We start from the raw sequence: 20,903 nt of genomic DNA, 5'->3' as shown, positions 1-20,903 counted from the left end.
TAAGAAATGCTTGCCTAATAAATTATGATGTTGTGTATGAGGTAAACAATTATTATCTGAACTAATTTAAAAAAAAAAAACTAATTAAATTGTTTGAATAAAAAAGATACGATTATTTTTTAATAATCATGTAATTTATTAATAAAATATTAAACTCTTAATTTCATTAATTAAAAATCAAAATTTGACCATTTCAAATATAATAAAAATACATTCACTTAATAAATTGTCAGTTATCACTAAACCTGGAAGTAAAGGCGATGGTTGCGCAGTTGTTACATCCGGCTACCTGTATCCTCATTTGCCCATGGAAGGGTAAATTTGAAACAGCATGATGCTGTCAAGGATGAAAACAATTCTCTTTACATCTTTTATCTTAATAAGGACAATGGATGAGAACATTTTTGTGTCGAGAGTCATTCATCAACCTACCAAAAGCTGGTTGTTTGACTGCATTAGATATGGTGGGCCGGAGTCCCCATCTAACACTGCATTTTCACTTTAATGCTACCTTCAAAAGCGTCACCAAAACTCAATCACATGTATTCAGTTGTGCATTTTAATAATCTGCTGTATACTTTCCATTTAAACATGTAAACCTCTGACCGCAAAACATTCAACTACATGCGACAAGCAAATGCACGACTCTGAAAAAGAAAACGATTCAATTGACCTCTGAATTCTGATCAATGAAACTAATCAAAATGAGTTTCCTTCCATTGAATATAAATGATATGGAAGGAAAAAGAAAAAATGAAGAAAATTTTTCATCATAAATGGCACTGCCAAAGGATTTTTTTTTTTCCTATGCTGCACAGTTAGTTGCACTAGCTTATTCTGTAAATCATCTTCACAATCTTAATCATGTGGTAGTATAGTTCTAATGAGACATAACATGAACATTTAAATCGAATCCTATACTTCCCATTTGCAATGGTGCCTCGATTTGAGTAATTACAAGGCCCTATGTATGCCTTACGGCTCCATAGGAGTTGTCTTTCTGCTTTCTACTTTCTGTTCAAAATATATGGTATCCCCCTTCCATGGTGGAGCTTTATGATGATTACTTAACATGCACAAAATGAATTTGAATACCAAGACTTGGGTTTCTTGAGAAATTGTTCTCAGATTGCTTGTCTCTTAAAGAAAGGTTTCTGACAGATAAGGAGTCTGTCCTCGCTGTTACTTTCAATTTCTATGATTCTGGCCTCCCACTTCAACCGCGTTGTTAGAGCTCTAGCTGATTCAATAAGGGGAGTTGTGTCACGGATTATTATCCAACCCTGCACCAACCATCAAATGTATCACATATTAAAACATAGCAGTAGAAAACAAAACCATTGGAAGTATTTGAAAGGTCTACTCATATTTGATAGAATTTAAACAATCAATTTGCTCTGTCACTCTTTGGATGACACAACAATCAAGCATTTCCTTAAATTTACCATTTAGATTATGTGAAAAAGATTTACAAGGTTAGCATAATACTCATTGGCATATATGTTACAAACATATGCAAAGTTGTTTGCATAATACCAGTGTATGACTCCTATTTCTAAGATCTATCCAAAAACTAGTTTTTATATATGGCGAGACCAGAAAGCATCCCTAACAATCCTGAGATAATCTTATGCAGTGTAATTAATTAAAGATCAGCACATGATAGAGAAGTAATAAGAGACTGCTGAACGTTTCGGCTTTGACACAATACTTTATACAATACTATTTTGAGTGACAATGATAGAAGCTTCTCTCTGATCATGTGATCTCTTAATTTCAACGAAAATCTTTAACCAGCTATCCAACCATTGTCACAGATACAAATGTTCTTACAGATTTTCAATCTACAAGAGAAAAGTAACTTTAAATCCCATAAATATAGCAAAGAAAAGTCCTCAACTCAACTAAAGTTAGGGAGCACCAATGGAATGAGAAAGTGCTTGCTTCTCTTCTCCTTTCCCGTGTGTGTTTATGTGATTATAAGTTACTTATAATAACAAGAAATGTGTTTGGCGTGTAATCACATTAAGCATTAAAATTTTATCTACCTATGGTCATTATTATGTCATTGCAGGAATCGAGAAACTGTAGAAGGTAACCATAAAATAAAAGGTGGCCTGATTTGATAATTGACAGCATGATTGTAGTACCTCTGGACGAAGCAACCGGTCTATCTCAGTGAATATATCAAGCATGGAGCACCTCCGATGTTGAATAGTCTCAAGAGATAGAAGTCCTTCTGCATGCACCATATCATAAGTTCTAGGATACGTTGGAAATGCTTCACACCTGAAAGTGATAAAGATGGATCATAAGACAAATAAAACATTAAACAAAAGGGGAAAGGTATATGTTGCTCAAAAAAGCATTATTATGGCATGCATGTCACATCGTTAAAAGTAAGGGTGGTTAATCAACTGTGAACAAAATAAAACAATATGATGCCCTAACTTCAAACTCAAGTTTCTGTAAACACAATCAAAATGTAAACAGAGCAGACATCCTCTAGCAGAGTTTGCTTCAGTTCAAGTCTTATGAATGTCACATTTAAAATATATAAATGTTTTATGTAATTTTATTTTACAGGGGAAAAAGCATATTACTGAAGTATATTAGTGCTGAAAATCATTATTTGGCAGCATAGGAATTATTATAAGGAATATATTAAAACAACACAGCAAAACAATAAAAAGAAAAAAGTTCAGCTAGAGAAGAGAATTACCAATCATGTAATACACCAACATAGCCCCTGTCAAGAATCAGGGGAAGAAAGTAGTTGGGTCCACTTGTTGGGACTACATTCATGACCCAGACAGACTTCCCTGCTTCCAGTAAAGCAGCATTTAAACCACCATAGCGAGCATTCATATCTAGCACATTCCTGTGCATGTTATAAGGTGGAGAAGGATCCTCATCACCAGGCCTCTTTGGATGGTCTGAGAATATTAGGGGTGACAGAAGAGACCAATAATTACGAACAGCTGTTTTATAGTTTGCAGTATCCTCAATGAGTTCTTCTGAGTGTAGACCTGATAAAATATAAAAAAGATTAGCAAACAGATAAATCAGTGTGGCAGTCAGAAATTAATTTCATCATTGCTTATCATGATGGAATTGTTACTTCTAACATAAGCATGCAAAGAACATCAAATTACCATATAGAGCTAGTTCATTCTTGTTCAAGTTAGACCTAGAAGGCCAGGTTGCTCTCTCCTCAATAGGAACCCATCGGCGGGTATGCATACCACCTATACAGTTCTGAAGAGGTCGATAATATGGAGATTCAACATCTTGTCCTTTGCTACAGATAGAAGGACCAGAACCAGGCTTCCTGGACGCATAAATGATTGGTAACAACAATCAGGACCACCTACTGCTCTCAGGTAATAAAGATTTCCAATGATTCATATATTCAAAATACATTCATTTTTGAAGAAAATGAATGTAAATCAAGAAAATTGCCTTACCGGGAGTTGTAACAACTTTTTTTACTGGTCTTTTTCCACACAACAGTTTCATCTTGTTGAGACATCAATTCCCAGCAGAGACTTTCTGCAAAATCACGAACTAAGTTCCACGGTTTCTGCTTCTCTTTGTTACGGAGAAAACTCTGAACATTGATATGAGGTGAAGTCCATACAAAGTATCCACCGGGCTTTAGAACTCTATCAACTTCAATCAAGAAAATACCATCTGTAGCACACATTTAGCATAAAAGTTTAATTACCATCTCAGACACAAAAATGTTGACAGAAGTCACATATAGGAGTCAAAATATGTTTACAAATTAAAATTAGCAAATATAAGAGCTGGTAAAGATGTGGCAAATTCGTAGAATTTTAACAGAAAAAGTGAAGTTGACCATGGTTTTGACATATTAAGTTAAATTATCCACCGGTTGGCAGGTGTGAACTGCCAACAAATGCATCAAAACGCAGTGAAAATGAATCATTGGCTAGGGATTATCATATACAGAACATTTAACCATTTTTTTCTGTCCAATACTTGTAATAATAAAACATGATTCAAGACCTATGTCTATGTCCAACAGAAATTGCCTCTATTAACGTAAGAAATCATAACATACCAGGGTAGGGGGAGGGGGATGAAAAGATGGGGAAAGAAGCAGCATATTCCACATGAGCAAAGTTTCAAACTGTTAACTGATACCTTTTTTATCCCAGTCAACACCGCAGCGTGCACAATGCAGCATATCAAATGAAAGAGATGGATATGGTAATTGTTTTGAATTGAAAGAACCAATCATTGCAGGAAGGCCCCTTTCAAGAGTGAGTTGAACTTGACTTCCCGAGGACTCATAGTTTGCAATGCACATGGTTAAGAGCTGTTTGGAAAAGAGATGTGCTCCAAAGCTACCATAACCACATCCTATATCCAAGATGGTTCTGACCTGTATCAGTAGCCTTTATATTCAGACCAGGCAAGGGGACTAGCCTTAAATTAAGACGAGGAAGGGGGACTAGAGTATTGACAATGCCAAAGAAACTAATTGAATGATGGCACTTTGAAATACCAGTCTTATTCATGGTAGCTATTAAGAAGGTTTTAAGCTATTTCAGCCAATATTGTCAAAATTACAATGTGCAAGCCAAAGGTGGCAATTAAATGTATCACTAACAATTTGCTCATACTGTCAAGTAAATGATAACTTCGAAAAGTATGCCAACCTTGAAGCTAAACAGATATAACCTTACCAGAATAAAGACAGTAAAAATTCGTGAACAATGGAACAGTACAAGCTCAACAGGTATGTTCAAGGAAAATTCCCGCTTACCCCAGCTTGTATGAAGTTAGATTCATTTCTCAGTCCAATCATTTCAGCAATCTGATGGGAATAGTCTTCCACACCATCAAACATAAGTGATGCTGAACGGAACGAAATCTGCTCTTCCTCCAGCATCATCATCCTGCAATTGCATAAACCAAGGAGTTGAAGAAACACTTTTATAAGAAAAAAGAATGGGGAAGGGGAGGGGGAATGAAGACAGTTAGATGCGAAAGTTGACTGAAAAGAGAAACATTCACTCACCTCTTGGTTAAACTGCCAGAGGAAAATACCTCTTGACCAGTAATTTTAACGTTTGCAACCCAAATGACATCTCTCCCAGTTGGCCACCTAAGAGGAATTTTATAGTTCACAGGTGGAAGAACTAAACAACTTTGCCTTGACGCATGTCCACATAGTCGATCATACTCATTACCGTCAGAATAACCCAAAGCAAGATTCTCTGAAACGTTAAAGCAAGGAATATAATTCTCAGATTCCTCAGCACATAATTCTATTTCTTTCATCCTTGAAGGACCAAGAGAAAGCTCCCCTATATCCAACAAATCTGAAACCAGCTGCTCCTGAAGTCGCCTATAGCCATGAAATATATGACCTCTAGAAGATGTTGAAATGGAAAGTGTCCACCAAAATGATCCAGTGAGAGCAAGAATTACAATCACAACTAAACTTGACTTCAAAAGTAGCATTGTTAACTTAAGTCGGCTTCTTGGAGTCCCAACACTGAAGGGATCAGATGAAAAACCATTCACAGTGGCACCATATTTGGGAGGAGAATTATCTGGAAAAAGTAACCGAAAAGGAAACCTGAAGGATAAATAGCTCTGATCAGAAGAACGATTTCTATCCAAATCTTCCTTTTCTGTTTTATCTTTCACTTGGGAGTCCCAAAAATCATTGCTGTTGCCTGAGATCCGTATTCCAGATACACCCCGATGCAGAGGCCGAGACATTTTTCTAACCTGAAATCCCCCGGAGGAAAAAAAAGGCAAACTTTCAAGAAATAATTCAGAGAAGTGGTTAAAGTTGAAACCAAAAAAAAAAAAAAAACCCACTGAAATTACTTTCTGAAACAAGCTATCCCAGTAGCATTCCTCTCAGAAACGTTAAAACTTTAAGAGGTACAAAAATGGTTTAACTTAAGCAAAGAAACTCTGCACTAAAATAAGATCAAAATGAGATCTTTTCCCAATTTTAAGAAGAAGTGAACCACTGAACCTTTTAAAAAACAAATTTTAAACAGTGAAAGGAAGAAAAAGAAGAAGAAGAAGGAGAAGGAGGAGGAGGAGGAGGAGGAGGAAAAGAAGAAGTGGCTTTTCTAAACGATTCTAAGACTGAAACAAAAGAAGGAAAAAATAAAAGGGAAATTTAAGATTCGAAGGAAATAAAGGAAAGTAAAGTAGATACATTTCGATAGAACAAACTTAGAGTGAGTTCCGCTACCTGAAAGTTGTAAAGGGTAAGCACATTTCCATTCAAAATCACATCTTTTCCATTAAAATTCACTTCTCTTTGCTACCCAAAACTAAAATCTAATGAAAACCCAGATTAAAATGAGCAAAACCCATTTTGGATCAAGTCATTTGTAAATCGAAGTCATATCAAATCTAACAAATTAAAAAACCATTAGAAAACACACACAAGAAAAAAAAAGTACCTTCTTTGAAGTAGCAGAGTTGCAAATGAAAAGATATCGCAAACCAGTCTTAAAATCAGCGAAATTTCATCAAATGAGATTTAAAAAGAACTTTTCGCTTGTGTTTAAACAACAGAAGAATCTATTTTGTTCTTCTTGTCTTGTTTACGGGAGTTCCCTTTGATACTGTAGGAGTGTAGACGATTGTTGTATCAATCCAACCACGATATAGCTCGTGAAAAAGCTGAAAAATTAAACTCTTTTTATATAATCGTAATAATCATTCAAGGAGAAAAAAAAAATTGAGATGGTATGAATTAAATACATGCAAAGTTATTAATAAATGAAGATAGACAATTTTTTTTTAATTTTTAAACTCTCCTCCAAGCTTTCATCTTCAGACAGTGTTCTCTACTACTAATAAACGCGCTAAAGCGCCACCGGTATACTTCCAGCCAGCCAAACTGTAAATTTCAATTACTTTATTTTACTACTGCTCTATTAACCAAATTCCAAGTCACTAATTTTTTATTTAATTTTTTAAGACTTTATGAAAGAGAACAGATTAACTATATAGACTAGAGAAAGTGTGAAAAGGAAAATAAAAATAATGAAAGAAGTTCCCTGCAAAGTAGACTCTCACCCGCCTGTTTTTCAGTAAAATTTGCTTCACTGATCAGCCTGAAATATTCCAATTAACACTAAAAAAATTTGAGATGAAACCTGAGATTCAATTCATTGATTCATTAATTGTTTTTTAAAGATAACATTTAACATTTATCTCTGTCATCTCTTCGTTTATGAGGACACTTGTAATACGTGTTGGTATGCTCGTCAACATTATTTTATGTGTGAATAATGGAAATTTTGGATCGAGATATTGATGCTATAAAACCGACTGTAACTTATGAACTAGGTATGTACGTAGATCTAAGAAGCAGAAGAAGAAGACGAAGAAGCCAGTGTAAACCTAATTTCCAAGACTTTATTTTGTTTATTATAGCCTCATATATACTTGACTTGTAGCGGAAATGCTGGACTCTGACAAACCCTCATTATTTATTCATGATAAAAAATTCATGCATTCCATGTAGCTCTAGAGTGGCTCTACTGCTACATTTATTGTCAAATAAACACACCGCGCATGGTCTAAAATCGAAATGAGAAGATGAACCCTACCTAAATTTCCATTTTCTGCACGGCATTTTCCCAACTATGTTCAAACAATAATTTTGGAGGACACCAGCAGATCGGTATAAGTCGAAACTACCAGAAATGTTAGGAAAAACAATTAAATTTAATTTTCGTTTGTTTCGTAAAAAAAAATTTTTTTTTTTAAATTTTATATTTTTTGAATTGAAATTTTTTTTTATTTTTTGGATGAGTAAAAAAATATATTTTTTGTTGTTTGATTATTTTTTGAAATTTTTTTTTAATAATATTAATATAATTATTAAAATATTAAAAATTATTTACTATTAAAAATATTAAGTTAAAAAATAATTATATTTTAATAATAATAATATTTAATATTAAAATATGATATTAATATAAAAATACTTAAAATAAAACTATTTATTATTCTTTATATTATTTATTAATAATATTTATTACTATATTATATTAATAGTATATTATTTATTGATAATATATTATTTATTGATATGTTATTACAATATTTATTAATTAAATTAATAATATTTATTATTATATTATTTATATAATAATATTTATTAATATATTATAATATCATTTCTTAAAATAATTTATTATTATATTGTAATATAATATTATTTATTTATTAATATAACATTATTTATAAATAAAATTATATTAATAAATATTAATAAATAATTATACTCATAAATAACTCTTTTTTGAAATTATATTTTTTTTCAAATTCATAAATTAATTTTTTTAAAAATAATCTCATTTTCTATTAATTAATAAATTATTTTCATTGAATAATCAAGTTTTTATTAAATAAATATTAAAAAATACAAAAATTATTTTTTTAAAATCATTTTTTACCAAACAAATTTAGCCTAATCTACAAGATTCACGTTTGTTTTTGTCTCCAGTTGAAACACAAAAACATTTTTTTTATCTCTTTCTCTGTATCGATGGAATTGGACTCTGCTTTTTCTGAAATGATTTCAAGTATTTTTACCTTTGGACCTTGGGAAGGTTTCAAAAGTGCAGAAAATCTTGAAGACAGATTTTCCAACCTGTAATTACTGGGGGCAATCATTTCCAGGACCAAGAGTCAGCTCCTATTTACATATGTCTTTGGTTTTGAACAAGGTTCCCAGTTGCAAAACGACACCTTCCCCCAGCCAGCACTGATTATTTTAAGATTTCTGGTTCAAGGTAAATGATTTTTCATAACGAAAATAATAGAAAAAAAAAATAAAAGAAAGCGTGTGAGCTCCTCTTTGACAGACAAGGAATGAGGCAGGAAAAGGATGATCTTTTTGCCGAGTGAATCAGAAAGGGAAGGGAATCTCTTTACATTTGGAGAAACAATTCTGTTTTCTTCTAAATTTTTTTCACCTACTCGTATGGAATGCGAGGATAAACTTGAAAGTGTAATTGTCATAATTCTACATTAGGATAACATAATTATTCACTTCTTACAATACTTGCAAATAATTATTTTGAAAAATTTTACTTTTACTAACAGTGAATAAATGTACTTGTTAAGATTTTTATTAAAAGAAAAATTTTTTTAATTATAATTAATGTATTATTTTTTTAATTTTAATATATATAATAATATTTTAATAATTTTTAATTCATATCTAACATTCATCAAAAGTATATGCAATTTAAAATTTAATTTAATTGGTTCATAACATTATCTTTAAAATATAATATTTTATAAGTTTAGATTTTAAAATTTAGTACCTATAATTATTTTTATTCTCAAATTATAATTTTTTTAAAAAATAACAGTTAATTATATTTAATTAATATGATATTCAAATCTTAACATATAGTTTTTTTATTTTTATATTATATTTTTTTATAAAAGATCTTAATTAAATATATAAATTAAAATGATCATTAAACTACTGTTAATTTATTGCATTTAATGCGATAACATTTCTATAACTAACACTATTTTTTAAAAAACAATTATAAAAATCTTATTACCATTTACTTGATGGTTGAACAATGTCTCGTGTCTAAATCAATATCCAATTTTCATTTTATTATATTATCTACTCGCATAGGATGATGTGATTGGTGAACTTATGCATTGGATCAAGGTCAATTACATGAACTTTTGGTTCAATATAAATACGAATTTGAATATTAAAAGACCAAAAATCATAGAACTTAGTAATATAAATGCGAAACCTAGGAGAATTTCTAGTTGTGATAACAAACAAACAGGTAACAAATGTCACATGCAACCGGTTCAGATTTTGAGCAATTTGTTATTATTATTTTTTTAAAGGGTCGGAGAACAAAATGTAGGACCCGCTATGCCGCGTGCCTCTGTCGGCGACATATAATGACGTGTCAGTTATGGAGGCGCCAGCCAAGGTTACATGCGATGCAGAGGATCTTAGCTGCATTTTTTTATTTATGAATGTGAGTTTTTAGTGCAGTAATCGCGAAAACACGGAAATCGGAAAAGTTGGTGTTCGGAAGAGATTCACGGGATTCAGTCACTATAGAATTTTTTTTTGTACGTGTCTGTTTGCTAGGTGTTTTGGCATCGGGCGAGAATAGTTTGAGAACCCGACCCAAAGTAGTTTTCAAGCGTCAACGTTAAACTTTTTGGTTTGGATGGAGGGAAAGGAAAGCCACTTTGATGGTCTTGAATTTACATACGACACTGTTCTTCGCTTTCGTTTGAAAGCAGGAAGTTTCAACCACAGCATTCCAATCCATTACGTTAATAAACAAATTATTTTTTAAATTTTAAAGATCAAAATAATATACATTTTAAAGTTTGAAAACTATTTGTATAATTTACTTGAGAAAAAAATCCAGTTTATGTAAAATAAATATTTTATTATATGATTATTACAAATTTCTTATTGTTATAATTGAGAACAAATTTATTATTTGAAAAGAAATCAAAACTTATTTTTTAAATAAAAATTATATACATCGATTATTAAATCAATATTTAATAAAGTTTTATTAATGAATTATTTTAATTTTTACAATGATAACAAGATGAGGATATTAACCTTCAAATTTATGGATAATTAATTAATTAGAATAGTTTTGAAATCGGATCCAACTTCCAATTAAATGTTGATATGTTTTTATCACATATCAAACCAAAACTTATGTTTTATTAAATGGCTGTTCCTATAAAAAAAAGGGGGGGGGGGCGATGAAAACTAATGAACATTTACCTGATAGTACTATAGTTTATTTGTTGTACTGATTGGCGAAGGATGTTTTTTTTCTTTCTTTTCTTTTTTTTTTCTCATTTTGTTGAATTTAAGAAATTAATAATGTCAATGAAACGTCACTATTACTTTGGTGTCCCTCCACCTAAAACTTGTTCATCAGTCTTCACTCATCTTTCAATGAAAAATACGTGCATGGATGGCGTTTCATTTCTATTAAAATTTAGATTGAAATTGATGTATCTCGTTTTTAACAAAATAATATTATTTATGATACAATAATTTTTATATTTTATATATATTCAATTTAAAATAAATAAATATAAATATATCAATCGACATAGATTCTTTAGAATAAGATCTTAAAGGGTCCATTTAAAAATAAAAAATTAATAAAATCAAACCTGCTTTCAGAATTCAGACTGACCTTCGTACAGAAATATACACCCTACAAGTTACAATCTGCTCGTGTAATAGAATTTCCAATTGCACGCATGATATTCGGATTTGCCTGTTCTAAGCTTATAAATGCTGCCATGGTGGGGTTTGCTTTGCTCCTCTGCCTGCATTTGTTTTTGGTTAATTTCTATGGGGAAAAACCTTTGTGATAGTAACATAATTGTTATAAAAGTTTTAATTGAATATATAAAATTAAAATTAATAAATTTAATTTTAATTCTGATTTTGTAACTACGATTAAAACATATAAAAATGCCGTGATAATATTTATTTTCAAAATAAAATTCTTGAAACGAAACGTTTTAAAATTTTTACTTTATCAGTAATCCTTTAATCTCTATCTAATTAATATATTTAAGATATTTTTTGAACCCATAACCTACAAAAATCGAATCAGCTGAATTAGTAAGACTAGGTTGTTGGCAGCTATATGCCATAATTTAATATGTTAAACGCAAGTGCGCATATTATATGGGTACGCAAATTCAAAGACGAGATCACATTCCACCATACATTTTCGAAGTGGATCTTGATCCTCGTTTGACTTCATGGTTCCTTGATTAAGTTAATTAATCACTACCACAATAAAATACATTTCCCCAATTTGATGATGGATCTAAAAGGGTAGGCTCTTTTCCACAAAGAGAAGGTCACATCAAAGTGAAATACGTTTCCCCATGAAAACGGCGTCGGTGATCCTTCTCACATTAAACGCCAAAACCACTACTTTTTTACCCTAAAACCTTATTTTCAGCGTAATTACAGGCTAAAATAAGTGTTAAGTGAGATTAATTAATTGGACTGTGTCAGTAAATAATCAGATGAAGCCAGGACCACCGTGGTCCATGCCGGACGACCTATTCTCAACAAAATCTCAATGTCTATGGTAAAATTCAAAGCCTTTTTACATGTATAAATATAATAGTGTAATTAATAAATAATCAAAGGGATTGTTCAAAAAAATAATAACAAAGGGCTGATTTTTCTTTCTTTAAAATAAAATTTCTTTTTTTAGTAATTGAGAATCATAAAGAATGATGTTGACACGTTTTTAGGGACATATCGAATCAAAGATTTAGTTTTGTTTTTTATTGGGTTAATATAACAATAATCTCCCCAGTAAAGAGACCTTTTTTAGGCTTAACTTTGTCTTCCTTTATAATTATAATAATTATAATTTTTTTAAAAAATTTTTCTTCTTTTATTGTATATTTGTATTTATATTTGCATTTTATTTTACCCTTCTTCAAAGAAATATAATTAATTAATTTACTAAAGAATTCGAGTAAACTCAAAAAATAAACCAAAAAATAAAGCACTTCAATTTTATTGTGCAACAAAATTAAGTTAATTTTTTTTAATCTAACGTGAGTTTTTTTTTTTTTGAAATTCTAATTTATTATTAATTTTCAATTTTTATTTATTTAACTCATGACTTGAAGAGAATATCACATATTTAAAATTTCTCAAATCCTTAATAAATCTGATCTATATATGTCATTTGATCTAATATTCAATTAAATTTATTTAAAGTGTATTAATCACACAGAAAAAAATAGAATTACTTTATTTCAGCTACATGATATTGACAATATTATGTCAGTGATTGCTACTAAAATGAACAATTCGAAGAATTTTGTAACTGATGCAAAGAAATATATATTTTTGAAACAAATGAAAAAGAAATAAGTAAAAAAAAAAATACAATAGATTATATCAAATGAAAGGGACAACAAAAAAAAATATTACTACCAAGGGAACCTCCATAATATTTATATTGCAACCAAGTCTAATAATGGACCTATTGAGAATAATGACTCAAATTTTACAAGAGATTTATTGAAAATTTATTTGAAATTTATCAGATATTACTTGTGGACAATAAGACTTATAAAAAAAGAATTATAAAAGAAAGAAAATTTTTAATAAATAAGTTTAACTTGCAAGAGAAGAATTTTAAAAGAAAAAGAGATTCTTAATATGTAAGTTTGACTTACAGAAAAATAATTCTAAGAGGAAAAAAGATATTTAATGGGTTTGTTTGTATGGTTATAAATACGTGAAATCTCTATAGGGTTAGGTATGAGAAAGAAATATAAGAGAGTTGTAGGGTTTTGTGGGATAGACATTCATGGAAGTATTGAGGCTCTACGTCTTATGAGTGTGTATGTGTGTATGTTTATTTATGAGTGGACTAGTTGAGCCTCTACATCTTATGGATGTGTATATTTGTTTATGAGTGAACTAGAGGAGACTGAGAGGGTTCATATGGATATGATGTATGAGAACATATGGGTATGTGTTTGGTTATGTTGAAAATGATGCATAAAGGTTTAAATTTGTATTTGTTTGGGTTGAGAATATTTCATAGGACTAGAGGAGATTGAGAGTATCTTATAAGTATTGATTGTTAAGTGATGTTGATAATTTGATGTATGTTTATAATTTTCTACAATTAATAGATCTTGTTTCTCATCCGTGGACATAAATTGATTGAACCGAATCACGTTAAATTATTATCTCTTGTGTGTTTGATTTATTATTTGATTTCACTTTCGTTTGCGTGATTGAATTAGACGTTTTTAGCTCATCAAGACCGTCACTATCACTTGATGTTGCCTACTCATTAACTGCAAGCTTTCTTCATTTTTTGAACTGAAAAATATAAGAAAATAAAGAAAATACCAAAATACTATCTTATAATTTCCAAATTTTTTAGTATTTATACGCCGACAGTCGACACACTCTTTTCAAAAGGAAAAATACATGCGTAGAGCGTTTGGAAACCAAGGTGGGATACAAACCTAACACCAATAGGAGGGCAGCCATCAGTGAAAAAATATGTGGGCGAAGGCTTTTCTTTTTTATTTTTTTTCCTTTAAGCGTCATGATTAAAATTATTTTGAATTTTTATGCAATTTTAAACTCAATTGCATTTATTAATATTATTTTTAATAATAGGATCAAAGATGTTTTCATGTTTTATTTGATTTTAATATCTTTTCAAGTGATTTTAAAAATACATTTTCATATATTAATATGATATGTTTAATAAATTCTGATTAACAAAACAGAATTATGTACTTATCATTGGCATAGCTTATGAAACTGAAAAAGGAAGATGGGATGGCCCCAGGTGCTGTTATCTGGAAGGGAAACAGCACGACTCCCTTTGAGCCGAGGAGCGTCCTAGTGCACCCACAGGGTTCTTGCCACCAGACAATGTACCGTTAACAAATTCAAATGGTGACTTAACAATTAGGTAAGGCTAGCTCATTCGAGCGTGCCATTGCATGATTAGTGACTTTAACACATCAGACATCATATCATTTGATGTTGGAAAAGCATCACAATGATTGCACTATTTTTTGTTTAACAAAAAAGGGCAACCCAGCGACAGCCAATGAAACTTAATACCCAAGAAAATATTATCTTCTAAATAACAATAAGATTTTACAAAAAATAAATAGATTTACCTTAAACTCATACTTGAATTGGTAGATGCATTGTTGGGTTGACTTTAAATCTTTAACTGCTAATTAATGAGATAAATTATGATTAGTTCTGTTCCGAACCGTCTAATAGTCTTAAAAACCCATAATTTCTGTTAATTTTGGCAAAACCCAACAAAATCGATGAAATGGGAGTTCACATTCCACAAAACTTAGTGGAAATTTGGTTATTCTTAGACGGACGACCTAGACTTATAATAATTTTCGGCAACATCAAGTCAAGGACGATCACAGTAAATCCTACTAAAAAAAAAAACTACGCAAGGATGAAAAATGTCCCAATCCGATGCAACCATTATATGTAAATTCCCCACTGCATGTAATGTGTTTAAGAATATGGGGCGGTTCTAATCCAATTTTGGGTCCCCTGACATTGTAATAGACCCTGCAAAATGGAAATATCCCAAAACCAGTAGCTTCCAAATTTGACTAAAATTCAGCAGATGGCAAGATCAGGAATGAGTAAAAACGTTAATGGTACGTAATGATTTGTGATAAGAATAAACAATTTATGGTAGGACTGGATTATTGAAATCAATTCAACGTTCTTGATCATTTGTTTTCATATTTAAATTTCAATAATTCATTGATGAGTGTAAATATCGAATTGAGAATTGTAATAATGCAGGTGAATTAGTCATGTTTAAGCACGCCATACGGATATAATTGAAATGATGGGATTAATGAATTCTGCATGGGGCACCATGTGATTCAAGCAGCCCCATCTCAACAGTTTGTACATAATTCTCACTGATTTGCTACTTTAAGAAGAAAAAAAAAAGGGCGGGTGAATTTGAGCTTGGTAATATCAATGAATACTGTCACATTAATGCCTGAATTACTGATTGCTAGTGTCATATCTAACAGGGCTTAAGGGAAGCATGATTAAAAAAAAAAAAAAACCCTTCAGATGAAGAACTTCAAGTTATGGTAAAAAAATCTACTGTAAATGAAGAAATTTTGGATTTACTTACTGCTGCAGGGCAGTACTTAATGAAATGATTAAACTCAGTCATTCTTATCACACACAAGAAGCAGAAGAAATCAGACAGATCAACTACAGAAACTTCTTTGGATTTGAGTTAGTGATTCATGTATCCATAAATTATTAAACCAACCCCCACTTAACCTTTTGGCTTATCATGATTATGACATTTCCATTTTTTTTAAGAGGACCAACAGAAACTTGCCAAAGCTTACAATTTCACACCTTGTCCAAGACAAAGTCTCTAAGAACCCGAAGCCCTACAATTTTTGGAACGACTTTCTATAAATATCCTATGCACATTGAATTGGATTTTCTTATTTGAAATTGACTTAAGTGGCTCTTATCCCATCAAAACTATGCGTGTCTTCACATTCTTCATTGGGCATAAAAATGGTAACAAGCTCATCGATTATTTAAAGTAGCTGAGATTTAGCCACACAAGTAAATTTGTAATCTGATGGTGGTTGCACAAGGCTCGGAAATGATCCATGAAAATACTATTGTCTTGATAACAGAATCATGACCATGAAAGCAACTAATTATTACATTGCAACAACCACATCTAACATCATCAATATGATAGGGGAAAGGAAAAATATAAATAAAAGAAGGGGAGGACCACGAGCCTTGTAATCTGGTAATAGATTTTGAAGAATAAATGCGTAAACCTTGCTCAATTCTTCAGCCTCAATCTTTTTGTTATTCTAGACTTGAGGGACGATTAATGATAGGATAAAAATGATAGTATCCTCAACTTTGTTTGTACGGCTCACCATACAACTAAGAAGATCAGATCAGATAGGGAGGCAAGGAAGTGAAATGGCAACTTTATTCCAAACATTATACAAGATTGCAAGCGAACAGGCATGTAAAAGCGACATCTTTATTCAAGATGGTTTACTTGTTCAGAGGCCCAAAGGTCAAAATAATATTCATGGACCCCAGGGTCCGGGGGAAGTGCAAGTACTAAAATATACTCCTGCCCAAAATAAACTATGAGGCAAAAGAGATTCCTGCCAAAGTGAAAAATTTTAACTCAAAGTTTCTCTCAAAGTTTCTGATAAGTCAGGTAATAGCCATAGGTATACAGTTTTTCCTTGGAATGAACAACAGAATAAGGCTACCCAAGTTGCAATAGGTTCCAGAAGGAAGTGGAAATAAGTAAATAATGAGGCCAGAAATCCATTTCAAAATGGACCAGAAATCCTAAAATGTTAGAACAGAGTGAGCCCAACTCTTTGAATTGGCAAGAATCCATTAGATAGCCTGGGGCAGGTAATTGACAGTTTCCAAAATAGAATTTCTACTCTTCTCAAATTTTATCAGATCCAATCTCAAAAAAGATTGAAGTCATTTCAACAAAACAAACAAAATCCAATGAAATTTTACTCACGTTCACATGGCAACTTAGCTGCGTCCAGGTTTGAACTTTGATACAGACAGACGACAAAACTGACTGTCCCAAGTGCAGACTGGATTGTTTGGTGTCTGACTCTGATTCAGCAAAAAAAATAAAAAATTATAACGGTAACGACAAGCGTCAGATCAGACCCCTCCCTGCAGAGTAAGGATAGGTATGCATGACGGCAGAATAGCGTAACCCTGACGACGAGGACAATGCCTATGCATGTTGGTGTTGATAAAGTTAAAAGGGTAAACATCGTGCGCACGATCGCAATGTTGCATGCGGTACGGTAGCCACTATAATTGGAATAGCCCGAGACCCAAATGCCTATGACAGACATCCACTACGACTAGGATAAGAATAGAGAAAAGGACAAAACAAAAGTATGGGGTGAGAGAGGCTCGAACTCTCGACCTCAGGATAACTCAGAAGCTATGAGACCTACGCGCTAGCCAACTGCGCCACCACCCCATGATGCTTCAAGGATCACGTTTATTAGTCACATAAAAAATTGTATTGGCACATTCGAAGAAGCGCGACCATTAGCCAACATTTCGAAAATTAAGAACGCCCATGTTTTTTTCAGCTAGTTGGCTGCTGACACTTAAATAGAATCTGTTCATAGATCCAACTCATAGCATATTCATTAATATATGTATATATATTTGATAATTTTAATCATGACATGTATACAATATAATGAAAGTAGTCTCGGATTTTCCTGTTCATTCACTGTTTATTAAGAGCCTAATTTTTGTGCCGAGTGTTACATATTAATTGGTTCCTCAATTTTTAAAATTTTTTTTTAATTAAACCCTTTTATTTCCAACACTTTCTTCCTGTTTATTTCCACTCGATGCAAGAAAAAAAATTACAAAATAATTGAAATTGAGAAAAAAGAAAACTTGATTAGATTAAAAATAATTCTTAGTTTTCTGTTTTTAATTTTTTTCACAAAAAGAAAAAAGCTACTTTGGTTTTCGTCAAAAAAATTTTCTTTTGTCAATCTAATGCAAACTTCTTAATCCTACCCTTTATCAAAATTTTCTTTTTCTTATTTTATTTAGAATAGCAGTTAACTTTCAGTAAAAATTGAAACCAAAATGAAACGAAATTAATCAAGAAAGGAAAAAAATTCTTAAAAGAAAGAGAAAATAATTATTAGTAATGATATTTGATCAATTTAGATGCTTAATTAAATGGCACGTGTCTTTAATTGTAAAACTTGATTAGATTGAATTGAATGACTTATAATATATAGATTTAAAGGTTTGCATTTAATTGGGTTCATGATTACTATTCACTGATATTTTTATTTTTATTTTTATTATAAATTACATGATTTTAATTATTTATGAATTTAATGAACTTAATCATTCATGAATTTATAATATCCATAACTTATTTAATTAAGGATGAATGTACTTTGTATTTAGTAACATTTACATTTAATATTTTGAGTGTAAGTTTATATATTTATTGAATAGTATAAATAACCATGAATCAAACTCAAATTACATGAATCTAATTATTCATGAATTTAATCATTTATAAATATATGATATTCATGAATTTAATTAATTGTGGATGAATATACTTAATGATTAGTGTTATTTGAGTTTAACATATTTATTAAATATTATAAATACATATGAATCAAATCCAAATAATTATATTTTAGTTTGAGTTTTTATATTTCAATATGTTTAAAAGTATAAAGTATTTGTTTGTATATTTAGAAATTAAGTTTTATTTTTTAGTTTATGCATCAATATGATTCCATTTGAATGAATTCATTGATTTGTTCACTTGAGGTATTATTTTATAAATATTTATTATTTATTTATATTTAATAAAATTGTGACCAATGTGAAGTCTGGTAATTTTCTAATATAAATTGTACCAAAAAATGCAAATATATAATTTAAAATTTTAATAAAAATTTTATATAAATTTAATAAAAATAAATAAAATTTGTTTTATATTTGATATATTAATACGAATTATAATATAATAATTTTTATACGTAATTAATATAATAATTTGTTTTATATTTTATACGTAATTAATATAGAATAGAATAGAATAGACAAACAAGTATATATAAGAATTGCAGGGTCTTTACCATGCAGGTTCTAGCTTCTGAAACCCAAGTATGTTCTTTAAAATGTTTTTAGTTTTTACTATAACCTAATAGCATATACTACTTTATTTCCACGAAAACAAAAAAAAAGTATACACTAGCTCAAGCTTTGCTGAGCTTTAAAATGCCACATTTAAGCCTAGCCTAAAAAATTCATCTAGCGTATACTTGGTCCAAACTTGACCAAATTTTATAAAATAGATACCCAAAACCTTGACGGGCCATACCTCATCGGTCCACTACTCACGAGAATGAATGAGGAATTTTTGTCTACTCACAGTTGTCAATCCGGATAAAAAATTTCACTGTGAAATCATAATCATAGATCTCCATGTTCATCATCATTTTTTCATATGCTTTTGCAGACAAAAACCTTTTATTTTTTCATGTACTCCTTGTTTGTCAATCAGGCGTTTACTCCACCCATTGGATAATGGGCAGGTAAACGTACATAAAACTTGCAGGCCCATATCGTAGGACATTTCGAGCTCTTCAATGATTGCAGTCGACGGCATCAACTTCCCATAGTTGCCAACTTGCCGACAATCCTATAGGCAAACAACTTTAACTGATTTAAGCCATGTGGAAGAACAGAAATCTACTAGAGTTGCCGGAATCCTTCCTACCTTTCTTCTTTTTTAAGCAAAAGCAAATACCATATTCGACTATAAGACTATAAATTTGAATCCTATAGTTTGGTGATCTATTTCTGATACCATGTTAGGTTTTCTGTATCATGAAAAGATGCACCACCATCCGATCATCAAAGCCCATAAATTAACACAAGAGTAGGCAGTTTAGCCTTTCAACTTCCATATCATTAAGTCTTTCAATGCATTTTTACATAGGAGGGGATTCAAATGTAGGTCTTGAATGCTGCACCTTAAAGCTTATAATTGCATCGTATGACACAGACATGACATTATAAATTTTCTTAGAACATTTACTAAAGAGTTAAAACAGCTTAAATTTTTTAGTTGATGCTTTGTCATCCTTTTTTTCCATTTAATTGGAGGCAATAGGGTAGTTCATGATACGAAATTTTGCCAAGTTTGTTTGAGTGAAATGAAAGACATGTCCCCTGCTCCATACAAATGACACCATGTGTTTTTGTACCCAATACGGGTAGACATGAATCCAATGTCTAAAGACTGGTCAACTATAAGTCAAATAATTTTGACCAAGGCTTCTGATATTTCAGACAGAGGTCCCCTTCCATGGAAGTCGGATGTTGCTTTACAACAGAACAAAGATTTTTTTAAGACCAACAGCAATTAATCTTGTTATAACTAATATCAAATTTCACATAATCAAAAAGTATTGAATTTGAGAAAATATGTTCGAACCCAACTTTTTCTTTTTTTGAAATATATGCGCAAGGTGAAAATCTTCAATGTATTGAATTATTTATAGTCCATGTGTGGCCTAGATTTATACAATCTCAAGGAGTTGATGAAAGAATTTTTGCTTACAAAATATTGTACGTAGGAGTTTTAAGTCATGGGATGTACTGAGAAAAATATCCAAAAGAAAGCGAAAGGAACAGTGGTTTATCTTCACTACGTACGTCAAAAAGA

General features: G+C 31.0%; 1 protein-coding gene across 3 annotated transcripts; it reads right to left on the bottom strand.

Annotated features, from left to right (window-relative positions):
- Positions 1–648: 648 nt before the first annotated feature.
- Positions 649–6,836, bottom strand: LOC111291245 (putative pectin methyltransferase QUA2). 3 transcript variants are annotated; one of them, XM_022882996.2, is made up of 9 exons: positions 5,872–6,836; positions 5,051–5,769; positions 4,796–4,928; positions 4,171–4,411; positions 3,468–3,693; positions 3,156–3,331; positions 2,723–3,029; positions 2,151–2,289; positions 649–1,283 (listed from the first exon to the last, which is right to left on the bottom strand). In XM_022882996.2, exons 2-9 carry the CDS (start codon positions 5,758–5,760, stop codon positions 1,125–1,127), a joined length of 2,091 nt encoding a protein of 696 aa, XP_022738731.2. In that variant the 5' UTR covers positions 5,761–5,769; positions 5,872–6,836; the 3' UTR covers positions 649–1,124. The 3 variants fall into 3 exon arrangements, with proteins under 3 accessions (XP_022738731.2, XP_022738655.2, XP_089614420.1); XM_022882920.2 differs by having other exon boundaries at positions 6,465–6,836; XM_089758294.1 differs by having other exon boundaries at positions 6,251–6,347.
- Positions 6,837–20,903: the final 14,067 nt, after the last annotated feature.

The sequence above is a fragment of the Durio zibethinus genome, chromosome 3 (assembly GCF_047325235.1).
Source record: "Durio zibethinus cultivar Kanyao isolate XHJ-2024 chromosome 3, ASM4732523v1, whole genome shotgun sequence".
In the NCBI taxonomy this organism is placed as follows: Eukaryota; Viridiplantae; Streptophyta; class Magnoliopsida; order Malvales; family Malvaceae; genus Durio; species Durio zibethinus.
This window is presented reverse-complemented; position numbering and strand designations above follow the sequence as displayed.